The sequence below is a fragment of the Bos javanicus genome, chromosome 29, assembly GCF_032452875.1.
Source record: "Bos javanicus breed banteng chromosome 29, ARS-OSU_banteng_1.0, whole genome shotgun sequence".
In the NCBI taxonomy this organism is placed as follows: Eukaryota; Metazoa; Chordata; class Mammalia; order Artiodactyla; family Bovidae; genus Bos; species Bos javanicus.
In genome coordinates this window covers 18815967-18833305 of record NC_083896.1, presented here as the reverse complement: position 1 = coordinate 18833305, position 17339 = coordinate 18815967, and the positions used below count along the sequence as shown (strand labels likewise).

Below are 17339 nucleotides of genomic sequence, written 5' to 3'. Positions count from 1 at the left end.
GAAGCAACAGTTCGAACTGGACATGGAACAACAGACTGGTTCCAAATAGGAAAAGGAGTACGTAAAGGCTGTATTTTGTCACCCTGTTTAAACTTATATGCAGAGTACATCATGAGAAATGCTGGACTGGAAGAAACACAAGCTGGAATCAAGATTGCCAGGAGAAATCTCAATAACCTCAGATATGCAGATGACAGCACCCTTATGGCAGAAAGTGAAGAGGAACTCAAAAGCCTCTTGATGAAAGTGAAAGAGGAGAGTGAAAAAGTTGGCTTAAAGCTCAACATTCAGAAAACGAAGATCATGGCATCCAGTCTCATCACTTCATGGGAAATAGATGGGGAAACAATGGAAACAGTGTCAGACTTTATTTTTCTGGGCTCCAAAATCACTACAGATGGTGACTGCAGCCATGAAATTAAAAGACGCTTACTCCTTGGAAGAAAGTTATGACCAACCTAGATAGCATATTCAAAAGCAGAGACATTACTTTGCCAACAAAGGTCCGTCTAGTCAAGGCTATGGTTTTTCCTGTGGTCATGTATGGATGTGAGAGTTGGACTGTGAAGAAGGCTGAGCGCCGAAGATTTGATGCTTTTGAACTGTGGTGTTGGAGAAGACTCTTGAGAGTCCCTTGGACTGCAAGGAGATCCAACCAGTCCATTCTGAAGGAGATCAGCTCTGGGATTTCTTTGGAAGGAATGATGCTAAAGCTGAAACTCCAGTACTTTGGCCACCTCATGCGAAGAGTTGACTCATTGGAAAAGACTCTGATGCTGGGAGGGATTGGGGGCAGGAGGAGAAGGGGATGACAGAGGATGAGATGGCTGGATGGCGTCACTGACTCGATGGACGTGAGTCTGGGTGAACTCTGGGAGTTGGTGATGGACAGGGAGGCCTGGCGTGCTGCGATTCATGGGGTCGCAAAGAGTCGGACACAACTGAGCAACTGAACTGAACTGGAAATCAGAAAAATTCATGTGACTCCTTTTACTGTGATGCTCACTCTATTGAGGTAGTCAGAACTAAACCCACAGCATCTCCAAGGCATACTTGTACTTATGAAAATACAGTCTTCACCAAATACACTGAACCAGTGGTAATGGTCCACCATTAGCACATAATGTGCTCTTCCACACCTCTTGACTTTGTCTCTAGTTACTCCCTTTGCCTGTAAATCCTGTCTTTTCCTTTCCCTTCTCTTGCCATGCCACCACACAAACCCTTTCCTTTATCCTTGTCAGGTCTCAGCTTAAAGGTCATCTCTTCTGTGAAGTCTTCTCCCATCTCTGCACTGGGGTGTTCACCTTCCCCTCTGTTCCCACATCCATGATAGTTATTGCCTACTTTCAGAGTTTACCTTTCTAAGCAGACTCAGTTCTAAGTGCAGGGATCATGTCCAGCTTATCACGAACCCCAACAGCTAGCAAAATCCAGGTATAAAATAGGTGCTCAGACACTGAGTGAAGAAAGGAACAAACGATCAGACACCTAACTCAACCTGGCAAGGAATCTAAGGAATCTGCCTAAGACATGCAAATTCTCTCCAGGGCAGGATTATATGTTTCATTTTTACCAGCTCTGACCTGAAGTACACAATCCTGTTTTAAAATCCTGTTCTGTGGTAGCTCAACACACTGGCCAAAAGATATTCTGAAGTCCTAATGCCTTCAATAGACCCAAAACAACCCTAAAGAAAGGCAGTTTTTGGCCTAGGTGGGAGCTAGGGAAGGAGAGGGCAAAAAGGTCCAAAAAATCAAGGCCAGTTTTGCCTCTACTACACCACATAGTCCAGGTTGTCAGCTTTCTCATCTGAAAAATGTGGAAAATGAACTAGATGATCTTAAGTGCCCTTTGAGCTCCTACATTCCAAATGTCTATGAAAACAGAAAGATCAGCACTCTCAAAGCCCTGTAGCTACATCTCTTCCTGACACAGCATCCCACAGTTTTAATAGGTACTTCATATATATCATCTCATATAATCACCACAATCCTGAGAATCAATTTTTACTTGGAGACTATGAAACTGAAATATGGACTTCTCTACAGTTATGGAAGTAATTTAAATTTTTAAAAATGTGGCTTCAGAGCCAAGGCCCTTTTCTACTACTTTACCCCCTCTAAACAATTTCAAGCTGCATCAAGAAAACTTCCTGTTATGAAGAGGAGAAATAACATTAAATAAGAGTTAACACATATAAGATACTAGAATATTTTCCTTAATTGTCATAATCCTATGGGATATATTATTACCACTGTCATTTTACAGATGAGGAAACTTAAAAGCAGTTAAATAATTTGCTCAAACTTATACAGCTAGTAAGAGATGAATTTGAACCCAGGTCTGATTCCAAAGGTTCTTCCCTTAGTATCTTAATGAGAACCATTTGCCTACATTCCAACTGCTAGGGTTTAAGCTATTTTTACATTTGGCAATTTTCCTTCCAGAAGCAGATGCTTTGTGAAAGGGAAGGGCTTGCTATGGCCCAAATTAAGCATTCATTTATGACATAAGTCCATCTGTCTTACTCATAGCTAGAATGCACTGGGCATGTTGCAAGGCTTTAGAATTGCTTTCTGTTCCTAAATTTCTCCTGATCTAGTCAGTCAAAAGATTGTAGGGAAGAACACTTTTACATTATTTTTATGTTTTACTTAGATTTTTGTTTTCCAGATATAATATTTTTATATGTTATTTCTATGATATGTTATTAATATGCCATATAATATACCCATCACAGGCACAGAATTTCAAAAGGAACCTTGGTAATAGAAACAAAGAGAGTGGTTCACAGGATGAACAGTCTATAGAAAAGAACCCCTGGGAAATGAAATCACTTAACACTTGAACATATAAAGAATATCTGAGATTAGTAGTTTCAAGAGGCTTATCATTTTGGCCTCAGCTTCAAATATTGAGTACTTGTTCCAGAGATCTAGGCCCATGTCCAGAGCTTAGAGTTCTGCTTCTGACATTACAGAGAACTCTTGAGAACTTCTTGGGAAACCTTTCCTTGGGTCTGCTTAGTCCTAGGGCACAAAATTTTTTAATGTGGCCCCCTCCAAGAGCCCTGTCTAAACCAACTGGAAATACAGCCTACATACAAGAAGAGAAAGGTATTTTCCCAGGACCACTCTTCATTCTTGGAGGAACTTCATAAGAGTTGTTATTTTGTACATCTCAAACAACTTTAAGGTGTTAATCACAGATTTCAAAAGAAAACCATGACAGCAAGCAATAATAGCCACAAAATTACTACCAACTGTTAATAAAGCTTCAGTTTGAATCTTTAGTATTAATAACCCAATCAGGGACTTCCCTGGTGGTCCAGTGGCTAAGACTTTCTGCTCCCAATGCAGAGGCCCCCGGGTCCCATGCCTGGTCAGGGAACTAGATCCTACATGCCACAGCTAAGAGCCAATGAAGACAAATAAATAAATAAATATTTTAAAAATAATAATAATCCATTCAACAACTCTAATAGGTAAATATTATTATGTACCCATACTACAGGTTGATTTCCCACGTGGCTCAGATGATAAAGTGCCTACCTGCAATGCAGAAGACCCGGGTTTGATCCCTGGGTCAGGAAGATCCCCTGGAGAAGGAAAAGGCAACCCACTCCAGTACTCTTGCCTGGAAAATTCCATGGACGGAGGAGCCTGGTAGGCTACAGTCCATGGGGTCGCAAAGAGTCGGACACGACTGAGCGATTTCACTTTCACAGGTTAGATAATTGAGATGAAGAAAGGTAGAGCCAAAGGTCACAAAGTCAGGGATGGTCAATGGTAATAACCTCAAGGGCCTGAACTCCAACATAGCTTCTTCTACAAGCACTGTGTCTTCCCTATATTGCAGACTAAGTGAATATGAATGGATGTCATTAAACGCAAATTTGTTTTAAAATGAGTTAAAAGAACTAACCAAATCAGTTCTACCAAAGGCATTAGTCTGAACATCTATAGGATGGGAGCCTTCAAATAGTACATTGGTGTCTGAGGACTTAGAAAAATTAAAGAGCCAGTCCAGAAATCGAGACAATATTTCAAATGCCAAACTCCATGCAACTATGTATCATATGACCTTGGGCAAGTCCTTGACTCTCTGAGCACAAAAGTATCACAGCTGTAGAGTGGAAAGGTCCCTGGAATCATAGAGAAGAGCTACAATTACACATCAGCCACTCCTAAGTAGACCTTCAGTTCAGTTCAGTTCAGTTCAGTCGCTCAGTCGTGTCTGACTCTTTGCGACCCCATGAATCACAGCACACTAGGCCTCCCTGTCCATCACCAACTCCCGGAGTTCACCCAGACTCACATCCATCGAGCCACCTTGGTTAAGTTATTTAAACTGAGTTACCTCAGTTTGCTGTCTACGAAGTGAAATATTTATCTCCATGAAAAACTGGTATATTTCACAACCATCAAAGCTCCTAATATAATAAGTGAGCCAAAGAACTGATGGTCTAAAATTGCGGTGCTGGAAAAGACTCTTGAGAGTCCCCTGGACAGCAAGGAGATCAAACCAATCAATCCTATAGGAAATCAACCCCAAATATTCATTGAATGGACTGATACTGAAGCTGAAGCTCCAATACTTTGGCCACCTGATGCAAACAGCTGACTCACTGGAAAAGACCCCAATGATGGAAAAGATTGAAAAGGCAAAAGGAGAAGAGGGCAGCAGAAGATGAGATGTTAGATAGCATCACCAACTCAATGGACATGAATCTGAGCAAACTCTGGAAGACAATGGAGGACAGTGGAGCCTGGTGTGCTGTAATCCATGGGATTGCAAAGAGTCAGACACAACTGAGCGACTGAATAACAACAAATGTGATGCTTATTACTATTGTGTTAGTACTATTTGTTATTTCTACATTTATTACTATTATTATTTTAAGGATCAACTAAGATAAAGAGAATGCATGTGCTTTATAAAAGCTAAAGAGCTTTATAAACATAAATTATTATTAATAAAGGAAAGTGTCAGAGTAGGGTTTACCCACCCACTCATTAAGACAGAGAAATTATGACTGAGGAAAAAGAACAAATCACCTGATTTCATGAAACCAGATATCACAGACTTACAGAAATAAAGTGCAAAAAGAAGTCTGCAACCCCATCCATCCTAATATTAATATTAACCCTATCTTTGGCTAATTCCATTTGACTTCCTGATAGCATGGGAAATAAGGCTGACATTGCAAAATCCCAAGTTGCAATACAGCTATCCAAGTTCCAGCACAAATCATTGACTTTTTTTTTTAAGATTTATTTTTAAGAAGCCCCTCTCATGGGTTCAGCTGAGCTAATCTGAGCTCAAGGCAGTAAAACACTCCAAACTTGGAGAGATAAACACTGATGTAGTCCAGTTTTAAAATTAACTTAGCTAAACTCTTCCCAAGCTTGGAGAATTCCACTTTGGTTGTGAAAATGCAGCCAGAAAAAAATTCCAAACTAAATGCTGAAGAACTTCTTAGAATAAACCAAAGGCTCCATCCAGATCCTAACCACAGGAACCAGACTTTCCCACATGGAATTCTGCAACTCAGCGCCACCTATCACAGGCCCTCAATTACAGCTTCTCACAATCATTTATGCATCCCTCCAGGCACACACTAAACCCATGGTGGAGGTCAGCATTAGGTAATGAGTACAGACATTCTACCCATTGCTAGCTCAAGTCTCAACCACTAATGCAGCCCACACAGAACTCTGCTTTCTCTTCTCCAAATCCCCTTAGACCCCAAGACTGTGTGCCTGCTCAGTCACTTCAGTTGTCTCCGACTTTTTGCAACCCTATGGACTATAGCCTGCCAGGCTCCTCTATGGAAATTCTGGCTCCAAAAGTATTAGTAGGACCCAAGCATCTGTATTTCAAAAAAGAACCATGAATGAGTCAGACGTGCAATCTGGGTTGGGAACAATTAACAGATAGTATTCTGTGATGTGGCAGATACTTAACAAAGATTTAGTTTCACACTCATTCCTTCCACCTTCCAGCTGTTAAGACCTTGATCAATTTACTTTTCTCTAACCTTTAGCCTCTCCAATCGAAAATGAGTTGTTATAGATACCAAATCAAACAGGAAATGAGGTTTCCCTTTAAAAATATATTCATATTTCGGTAGTGTTTTAGTTTAAAAAATGCTTTTACATCCACTACATGAAATGACAATAGCCTACTCATAATATGGGATGACTGGGAATTATAATTATTCCCACCTTCCAGTTAAGGATACAGGGATTAAAATAAACAGGTAAAAGGTCAAAAAAAAAAAAATCACAGATTTAATAAATGTTAGAGGTAGGACTCAATTCAGGTTCTCTAAGTTCAATTCTAGCTCATTATTCTGTGTAGCAGGTATAAAGTTTCAAATAATTTACGGAGAGCATACTACTTCAAAGACTGCCAACACTGCTATGTATCCTTCTAGGATTGTTAAGCACAAAGCTGCAGGTCAACAAATGCCTATTGGTTGAATGAAATCAAGCTGAATAAAATTTCCAAACAAAGGGGAAAAACTCATTTATTTCATTTTGATGTATGCATTAATTACAGCCGTCTAATAGGGCTTCCCAGTGGCTCAGACAGTAAAGAATCTGCCTGCAATGCAGGGGACCTGGGTTTGATCCCTGGGTTGGGAAGATCCCTTGGAGGAGGGCATGACAACCCACTCCAGTATTCTGGCCTGGAGAATCTCCATGGACAGAGGAGCCTGGTGGGCGACAGTCCAAAGGGTCACAAAGAGTTGAACATGACTGAGTGACTCAGCACAGCACAGCAAAGTATTAATGCAAAGGAGTAAAACCTATGTGTTTAGGGTATGTATAGAAAATCCAAAATTAGGGAGTGAAAAAGAGGCCACTAGATCATTTCACAAGAACTTCTCATAACGATATGCTTTCTACCTCTATGCTTTGAACTTATAGAAAACTTCTATGCTTTGATCTTGAGCTATGAGTTTTATTTTCAGACCAGATTTGGCCTAGGGTTACTCAACGAGGATTTCTAGAAGAACCTCTGCATCTACAGCTTTATTGCTGATCAAAATACTTCACAATGGCCTAGTTTTGTTTCCCATAATATACAACCTGATCCAACTTCACATTTATATCTCATTTATATAATTATAGGATTTCAAAACTGTAAGAGACTGTATTTCAACTTGTTTGATGAATTTTTTATTTTTTTATTACTTTTTATTGAATGAAAGATTCTTTAAATTCTATAGCACTTTATGATTTTCAAAGGTTTCACACACATGATTTCATATGTGTTGTTCCATAACAACCCTCTTCCTTCTCCCTACTGGTATCATAGTGTGGTCCCTATATCTGTGTGGCTGTAATATTTTAGATGAAGGCACTAAGTTCACAGATAATACCTGACCTAAACCAGGCAGCCAATCTATGAGAGAACCAAGACTATAACAATATCTAGATATCTACCTCCCCATTCAATACATAAGGTCATCCCCTCAGTTTCCAATGATGTCTAAATGGCTCCATCAGCTGTTGTTTTTTTTTAAACAGAGTTTTACTGAGATAAAATCCACATACTATAAAATTCACTCAGAGTATAAAATTCAATGGGTCAATATGTTCACAGACCTGGAGAACCATCCCCACAATCAATTTTAGAACATTCTCTTCACCCAAAAGGAAACCCCTGAGAAACTACTGTATGGCACAGAGAACTCTACTCACTGCTCTGTGGTGGCCTATATGGGAAGGAAACCAAAAAAGAGGGGATATATGTGTATCTTTAGCTGATTCACTTTGTGTACAACAGAAACTAACACAACACTGTAAAGCAACTATACACCAATAAAAAGTAAAAACAGAAACTCCACACCTCTTAGCCATCACTCCCTAATCCCATTCACCGACTCCTACAACCCTAGACAACACTCTTTTACTTTTTATCTATGAGTTTGCCTGAATAATTCATATAAACAGAATTATATAATATGTGGTCCTTTGGGACTGGTTTCTTTCACCAGTTTTCAACGTTCACCCATCTTGTAGTATGGATTGGGGCTTCATTTCTTCGTTACCAAATATTATTTCTTTGTATAGATAGATATATAACATTTTATTTACCCATTCATCCTCAATGAATATTTGAGCTGCTCCTGCTTTTTGGCTATTATTAATAATGCTGCTATAAATATTCATGTACAAGTTATTGTGTTGACATAATTTTTCATTTCTAGGTCATATGGGTAACTCCTTATATTTTTTTTATATAAGTTCGTTATCAGATATATGATTTGGGAGTTTTTCTCCCACTCTGTGGGTTATCTTTTCACTTTCTTGATGAAGCACAAAAATGTTAAATCCCAACCTTTCCTAGACACAGGAAACTAAAAGTCAAAGGAGTTAACTGACATACTTAAGGTTAGAGAGCTATTAAGTGATGAATCCAGGATCTGAACCAGGGCTTCCTAAGTGAGAAGCTCATGATAACTATTTGCAGACAAAATGGCAATTTTTTCAGCATGCCATAAAAACAAAGCCCTACAAACGTGGCTGAGAACTTTACTTCATTTCAACAGCCACTTACATATTTGGGTGGTCAAACCAAAGTTATTTATTCATGTGGACATCCAACCCTCTATTTCACTATCTTATTCATAGGGTATCAGTGACTTCATTAGATACACTGTTAAAGTACTGATTATTCTAAAAGCTTTATTCATAAAGAGGAAATGAGCCCTGGCTGCACTACATGGTTTGTGGGAACTTAGTGCCCCTACCTGGGATTGAACCCAGGCCTCCAATGAAAGTGTCAAGCCTTGACTGCAAGTGTCAAGCCTTAACCACTGGACTGCCAGGGAATCAGAGAATTCCCTAGCATTACTTCTTCTTAGTGAAGTCATGCTAAGGCCTACTTTTTTTACCTCAGCTATTACTTGTCATTCTTACTGATGTTTAATGCTTAAATCTGGGTTTAAATCTAGGACATATGACTAAAGAAGAGGCAATCAAAAAATCTGGAAAGAAGACCTTCCAAATGAAACCAGTTTGGGGAGAAAAAATTTCCAAATGAAGACATTTCAATATTTCTTATATTTTGTGAGGTCATAAACAGTTATGAACTTAAAAAATAAGTAAATTCAGATTGACTAAGATCTAGCAACAGCATAATTATTTTCCTCAAATTTTGCTCAGATATAATTAATAGAGGATAAAAATGGGTCTATTTTCTATTTGACTTCAGTCATGTCAGGAAAAAAGACAAAGAAACTATTTAATGAGAAAAGAGGGGGTTAAAAGAACATTAAGTGAAAGAAGCAACAAATATTTTATTCAGGTTACCAAAAAAAAAAAAATTAAGTATACAAATGATGAGAAAGAAATGAAATACTATACTTTTATCTCCAGGTAAGATGGCTCGGTAAAATCGGTCCTTTTTTTTCTTTTCCTCTGGGTTTGGTGGCAGAGGTTTGGAACCGTGGTTTAGGGTTCCAGCGTCTTTGCTGCCAGCTCCAATCATAGTGCTGGTATTTCTCATCGGAGGGGCTGGAGGTTTGTCTTGAATGTCTAGGCCGTTATTTGACATCGTCACCACCAGCAGCAGCTACTGGAATCAGAAAGAAGAACATACCTCTTTATTTTTGAGCAAAAGGAAATACATTTTGGAAATTTTAGAAAAATCCAAATTTTACAACCCTTCCTCCAGGACTCACCTCAAGCCCTTCTACTACATTCCATGACTACTGCTGTCTTATTTAGTTCACCATACTCAAAGATGGAATACCTACTCAGTCCTAAGCACTGCTGAAAATTCACAAGGTTCTTGCTTTTCTCTTCATTCTCCTATTCTAAGGCATTCGAAAGTACAAAAAACCACAATGATGTGGTTTAAAAGGCAGAAATTTGGCCTAGCTAAACTGAGTATGAATCCATGTGCTACGGACAGGCTTTAGAGAAATTCCTTAATCACTTGGTTTCCATTTATACATCACATGAAGATTAAATAAAAATGCCAACAGCATTCCACATAGTGAGTTCTCTGCCAAGTTTTAATTTCGTTGCCTTAGAAAAATCATTCCTTCTCTGGTAGGAACCGCATCACTATATCAAAGGTCAGTAATACTGCTGGCTTTGTAAATGGTTTTACTGAAACACTGTCACATCCATTCATTTACATATTTTCTATGGCTTCTTTCATGTTCCAATGGCAAAGCTGAGTAGCTGTAACAGACCTAAAATATTTAGGTTGTTCACAAATCTAAAATATGTGCTATATGGTCCTTTACAGGAAAAGTTTGCTGACCCATGACCTTTATCATCATTTCTCTAGGATCTCCTTCCAGTAAAATTGGACCTTGTTCTAAATGTACAATGATCAACGCATAACCATTTTATACTGTACAGCACTGAATTTATAAGCAATTTCTAATGCTTCTGAGAAATAGAAGGAATAAAATCTACAAGAAAGTGGGAAAAATCCCCATCACATGGAATCAATAGTTTTAATGAAGATAGATATTATTACCTTAAATAGGCTTGACAATAGATATAAATATATCCAGAGTTAATAAAGTTTTTCATTATTCTTCCATACTACAATGGAAATTATATCTTTAACCAGGACTATTTAGAATGTATGCTCCTTAGAGTCAAATACAACAGTGCTTTAGAAACTAGTTTCTAATTATTAAAAAAAAAAAAGCATAATAATCACCAAGAACTTTTCAGAAATACAAATGTATTTGTTTGACCCCCATAAATTCTGATTTAGTATGGTTGGCCATAATTAAGGCCAAAATTTTATAATTTTAAAACTGAGTGATCCCAGTGACTGCCAGAATTGAATACCACTGCTTTAGAAGTCAATTACTTCAATGCTATGGACAAAATTGATGAATTAGGGTACTGGAGAAGACTCCTGAGAGTCCTTTGGACTGCAAAGAGATCAAACCAGTCAATCTTGAAGAAAATCAACCCTGAATATTTATCAGAAGGACTGATGCAGAAGCTGAATCTCCAATACTCTGGCCACCTGATGAGAAGAGCCAACTCACTGGCAAAGACCCTGATGCTGGGAAACATTAAGGGCAGGAGGAGAAGGGGCAATAAAGGATGAAATGCTTAGATGACCAACTCGATGGACATGAACCTGAGCAAACCTCAGGAGACAGTGAAGGATAGGGAATCCTCGTGTGCGGCACTCCATGGGGTCGCAAAGATCAGACACAACTTAGCGACTGAACAACAACAAATGGACAAAATCTACAGTAGTCTTTTTTAACATTTTCTAATAAATGCAAAGCTAAATGATCCCTCGCATCCATTTTTTCCCCAATCCTTTCTCCACATGTCATCAATGACCTTAAAACACTCACACTCTACTCAAAACCCTTCAGTAACATTCCAAAATAAAAGCTAAAGTTTCTTGGCTTGCTTTTGAAGGCCCTTCCATTATTTAACCCGTTCTACCCATCAGCTTCATTTCCCACCACTACCACTCCCTCTAATTCCCCTTACATTCTAGCCATACCCAACTTCTCTAACTTCTTTAAATATACTGCAGCTTTCACACTTTCATTCCTTTGCACATGCTGTTCCCTCTGCTTAGAATGCCAACTTTCCTATCCTCAAATTCACTCATCCTTCAACTGCTATTTCTTCTAAGAAGCCCTTTTGAAATGTGCTCATCTTCAAGAAGTGAAGGTCCCCTCCTCCGGACCCCCAAGGCACTGGGTATATTTCCAGGTTATCACATTTATTTTTACTATTATAATTATCTTCACCAGAAGCCAGACGATACCCAGAGGTCAGGCACGATTTTGTCACCTTTGCAATCCAGAAGAGTCTAGTATAATATCTGACTCACGGTGGATTCAATAAATATTTTTATTAATCAAAAGTTTGACAGAGATATACACCTTGCCTTAAGGAGTTCAGTACAGATGAAATTTTAAGGTCCTTCACAGTCTGATAATGAACTGCCTCACAAACTAAGTCACCATATCTGAACACAGCTTACACTCAAATTACACTTCAGAAATCTCTGTTCTCTTGAATTTGTCAAGTAGTCTCTTACCCTCCTCTTGCCCCATCCCACTTCCCACCACCTAATGCTTCTTGTCGATGATTCCTCTCTCTTCTGACTGATGAAAACTTTACTCATCTTTTAAGGCCAAATCAAACTTCATCTATTTATATAATTCATCCTGACCTACCTCTGGCAAACCAACTGCTCCTTACTTCTCTTTTTGAACAAAAGAAATCAAGTAGCAAGGATAATCTTGTTAATCTAGAGCAACTCTCTGGGTGGTCCACTTTTTATCCATTTCTTCCAGTTTTATTTTGCAGACCTGCCTTCATTTTCCCTCCCAAATCCCAACACAAGTCCCTCAGCTCCCCCAAAGAGAATTTCTACCGGCTCAGTTCTCAAGTATACCTTCCCACTGCAGACTGCCAGTTCCAAAATTACACTCCCTGCAGCCACCTGATACCCTCAGCAGGCCCTTCTTTGCCTCTTAAGTCCTTCAGCCAAAAGCTTCATTGAATATCACTCCTTTTTCAGGATCACAACCCAGGAACATGTCAAGAAAGGCTACAATCTTTCTGATAACACTTTTCTTCATTTTTCAGTTCTTCCACTATGTTTGCTAAAGCTGAAACTCCAATACTTTGGCCACCTGATGCAAAGAGCTGACTCATTTGAAAAGACCCTGATGCTGGGAAAGATTGAGGGCAGGAGGAGAAGGGGGTGACAGAGGATGAGATGGCTGGATGGCATCACTGACTCGATGGACGTGAGTCTGAGTGAACTCCGGGAGTTGGTGATGGACAGGGAGGCCTGGTGTGCTGCAGTTCATGGGGTCGCAAAGAGTCAGACACAACTGAGCAACTGATGTGAAGTGAAGTGACTGTGTTTGGAAAACTCCTGGTGGTAGATCTCCACTTTCCAAAGTATTCTCAATTATTAAAACCTAAAATCTATTGTTGGAATACAACCTTTGAATCCTTTGTACAGCATTTCAGCCCACATCATCTAGCCCATACTTGAAAACCTCCAGTGATAAGAAATCTACAGTCTCACAAGTCAGCTTATTCTATCTTCAGTTATCTCATTTAGAGAGTTTTCATTTATATTAAGTTTTTATCTTCTCACACTGAATTGCAATTATTTGTTTATACATTCACCTCTCCCTACAATTCTCATTCCTGGCAGACTTAAGATTATAAACTCAAGAACAAACTTCAGTCATTTCACAATCCCCAATACCAGTAAAGGCTCGGTGAACAAATGAACAAACAAGTGACCAATAAAATAACAACAAATGAATAAATAAACACTACGTGCACCTATTATTCCTAAATCCTATCTCAGGGCCATTCAGAAAGGCCTATTGCATCTTACTCAGACAGAAATTTAGGTACCTGAAATCCTCTCTCAAGTCTCCGCCAAAATCTATTTTCTCAATGCTAAACATTGCCAGTACTTTCAACAATACTCACAGAACACAAGTATGTGCTTTTTTGAACCTTCCCTTTGAACATACTTGGACTTAGTATTTCTATACTACTTTCCAGTTTCTCTGAAGCCCTCCAACCAGTCCCTTCCTGTGGCTTCTCCACAAGTCTTTACTCTCTTTACACTTCATAGATCCACTCACAGGTCATTTTGTTCATCTATACTGCACAATAATCAGAACATTTTAATAATCAGAACATCAGAACCTAGCATAGAAATCATAACCTACACTATGGTAAACTTCGTTTATAGGAAAACAATTCCAAAATTTCAATTCTGAGAGGAAAAAGAATTACACTTGACTCTTGAATATCATGACCAAATATATCATAAATCTTCTAGCAATCTCTGCAGGTCAAAGATTTGGGAAGATGACAAGCCAATGCCTTCTGACAAGCTGCAAGATAAAGCTAAGCTCAAGGCCAACATTAAGAATGAGAGTTCAGATAGCATCACTTATCTATCATAGATGACAGACAGACAGAAAGAAAGACAGAACGACCATGTTTTACCAATGCTCCAGAGCCTCAGAGAGCCTAATAATTCATAAGCAACTAACTATACTGAAGTATTAATTATTAACCAACTGAATGACTCTATAATAAATGCAGGATCACTGTGAGGTTTCAGAAGGGCCACTGGCAGGGTGATAGAGTAAAAAAATGACCGGAGTTAAAATCAGATGAAATTTAAGTCCTGGCTCTGCTCTTTACCAGCTATAGTTCTAATAGAAGCCTCTATACCTATGAGCTACAAACTGTTGTTTCCCTTGAGCAGTCTCAAGACAGATATGGGTCAAGAGGCAACCAAGGAGGGGAAGTGATTTATGTCTGTTTTTCTGTAAAAAGCATATAAAAACATATACATGCATGCTCAATTGTGTCTGACTTTATGACCCCAGGGACTGTAGCCCACCAGGCTCTGCTGTCCATGTAATTTCCTAGGCAAGAATACTTAAGTGGGTTGTCATTTTCTACTCCAGGGGATCTTCCCATCCCAGGGATGGAACCTGCATCTCCTGCATTGGCAGGCAGTTTCTTTACCACTGCACCACCTGGGAAGCTCAATCAAGCATGCTATAAAAAGCATGAAGATACAGTGCTGAAGTAGAAAAAAGGGAAAGAAAACACTTTTCAAGTAGCCATTATGTGCAAGTATACTTTCAGTCAGTTCAGTCACTCTGTTGTGTCCGACTCTTTGCGACCCCATGAATCACAGCACGCCAGGCCTCCCTGTCCATCACCAACTCCCAGAGTTCACTCAGACTCACGTCCATCGAGTCGGTGATGCCATCCAGCCATCTCATCCTCTGTCATCCCCTTCTCCTCCTGCCCCCAATCCTTCCCAGCATCAGAGTCTTTTCCAATGAGTCAACTCTTCACATGAGGTGGCCAAAGTACTGGAGTTTCAGCTTTAGCATCATTCCTTCCAAAGAAATCCCAGGACTGATTTCATTTAGAATGGACTGGTTGGATCTCCTTGCAGTCCAAGGGACTCTCAAGAGTCTTCTCCAACACCACAGTTCAAAAGCATCAATTCTTCGGTGCTCAGCTTTCTTCACGGTCCAACTCTCACATCCATACATGACCACAGGAAAAACCATAGCCTTGACTAGACGGACCTTTACATACTAAATAAAACCAGACAGGGATTCAGAGGAATGTGCTCACCAACAACCACTTCTTTCTACTTTATCACATCTGGATTCCACAGCCATTAGTATAATACACAGTCAAGATAATCAAAGATTTTAAGATACCCATAACATCAAAGCCAGAAAAAATCTTAAAGGTCATCTAATCTGATCCGCTTACATAACAGGTGAGAATACAGAGGTCCAAAAAGTACAGAGAAACTGCATAAGACCACACAGAAATTTAAAGGTGAGGACTGGAACCCAAGTCTTCAGACACGCTGCCAAAGAATTTTCCAACTATACTTGAGGTAATTCTAGCCCCTCTGTACCTTCACTGACCTGAACTATGCTACTTCTGATTTACATTTAGATCAGTCAAATCTAGCCAGTGGCAAATACAGAAATATATAAACACATTCAGGCTGGACTTGAGATTGATATTTACTAAATGTCTGCCACGAGGTAAGCAACAGAAAAGATAAAATAATTTCCTGTTCCTCAAATAAGTCAAGTGAAAGTTATGTACACCTTTTACTGCAGCTGTAGGTTCTTCATTCAAGTACAATTCAAATAATTTTTAATGTGTACTTACTTATAAGGTTCTATGCCAGAAACCAGGGATATAGAGATAAATAAATGAGTAGGGGCTTAGGGAAATTCCCTGGTGGTCCAGTGGTTAGGACTCTGTGCTTCCACTGCAGGGAGCCCAGGTTAGAACCCTGGTCAGGGAACTAAGATCTTGCATGCTATGCAGTGCAACCAAAAAAAAAAAAAAAAAAAGAGTAGGAGCTTAAAGAATAAATGGGTCAGATAGTAGTCTTTGACTCTAGACTATAAGAATTCACTTGGGGCTTTTTAAAATACTAGATGAAGTACTTAAGAGAGGATGTACGCTAATACCCTCAATTTACTTTGAAATGCATTTTAAAAAATAAGATACATTAATGGCTGACCATAGGGATGTGATATAATATACATGTCAACATATAATGGAAGTGATAAAGCAAGTTAACATGAAAATATTAATGATATAAGAATCTATATGGTGATTATACAGGCATTCACTATAAAATTCTTCCAGCTTTGCTGTATGTTTCAGATTTTCCTAATAAAGGGAGGGAGGGGTGGATACCACTGCTTGAACTCTGATTTTAATTGGTCTGGGATAGGCCCAGACACTGAAATATTATCTTGACCAAGGAAAACAGACAATAAATAAATGAATGATTTTGATAGAGAACAATGATGGCAAGTATACTCCAGACCTTAGGAAAAACTTAAGTGTGAGAGTATGGTGTTGTATGCAACATGAAGGTAAAAAAAAATAGGACACAGCAGTCAGAGAGGGCCTTTTATTTTCTGTAATGAACACAGCTATAGTCAGAAAAATGGCCCCTTCTAAGCAGTTCTAGATCTGTACAATGAAGCTCCGTGTTAAAAATAAAAGATGACATGGTTGATTAAGAAAAGGCTGAGAGATGACAATGAGAAAGGAGATATGGTCTGGAGGAGGGGACCAGCTGCTATTTGTCTGTACTGAGGACTCTGTGGTGCCTTGAGCTCACACAATAGGACTTGGAGTTTAGGAGAGGCCTCTGAATGCCTAAACAAAGTTGCCGAAATTCTTTAAAAGTATCCGAATAGAAGCTCCTGGACCAACCATCTTTACAAACAGGGTTTCAGACATCACTTAGGTCTGATATTTTAATAACTACTAACATTAGTGGAATTTACAAGAAAACTTGGAAATCTGTTTGGTTGGTATCTTTTCCTCATTCAGTCATGCAAACATTTATTCATCTCCTACTTTTTGTCAGGCTGTGTTAGGTGCTGGGGATAAAATAGTGAATAACTCAGAAGAAAAATCTCAGAGATGCTGCCAGTCACCCAGGGTCACACAGCTAGTGGGCAGCAGAGCCAGGGACCTGAAATGAAATCTGTGTGACTATAGAATCACCTCTCTTTCCACTGCACTATACCTTACTGTTCACTCAAGAGGCAAAGGAATGGACTACATAACCTCTAATAATACCTCAGGCCATTATTTAAATGAAGATGGGAAAGGAAAAAAGAAATAAACCTATCTCATATATTAATCACATTTTTCAGTTCCAACAACTTAGAGCTGCTGAGACTTGCATGACCAGCACTCCACCCAAGACTGGGGAGTACATGCCCTTGACACCTGGTTATGAGAATC

The 17339-nt window shown here is 39.1% G+C and overlaps 1 protein-coding gene and 1 non-coding gene across 6 annotated transcripts in view; one reads left to right on the top strand and one right to left on the bottom strand.

The window, feature by feature from the left end:
• PAK1 (p21 (RAC1) activated kinase 1) overlaps positions 1–17339 on the bottom strand; it is a 160203-nt gene that overhangs the window by 67977 nt on the left and 74887 nt on the right. For 4 of the 5 annotated variants that reach the window (XM_061406168.1, XM_061406169.1, XM_061406172.1 and 1 more), the window contains one exon: positions 9384–9594. In XM_061406168.1, the coding sequence (XP_061262152.1) occupies positions 9384–9573 (190 nt within the window). In that variant the 5' untranslated portion in view covers positions 9574–9594. The remainder of the gene's footprint in view (positions 1–9383; positions 9595–17339) is intronic. The other variant, XM_061406171.1, reaches the window with a different exon arrangement.
• Positions 15798–15870, top strand: TRNAG-UCC (transfer RNA glycine (anticodon UCC)). Its single transcript has one exon. It is a non-coding gene; the product is annotated as a tRNA-Gly (tRNA).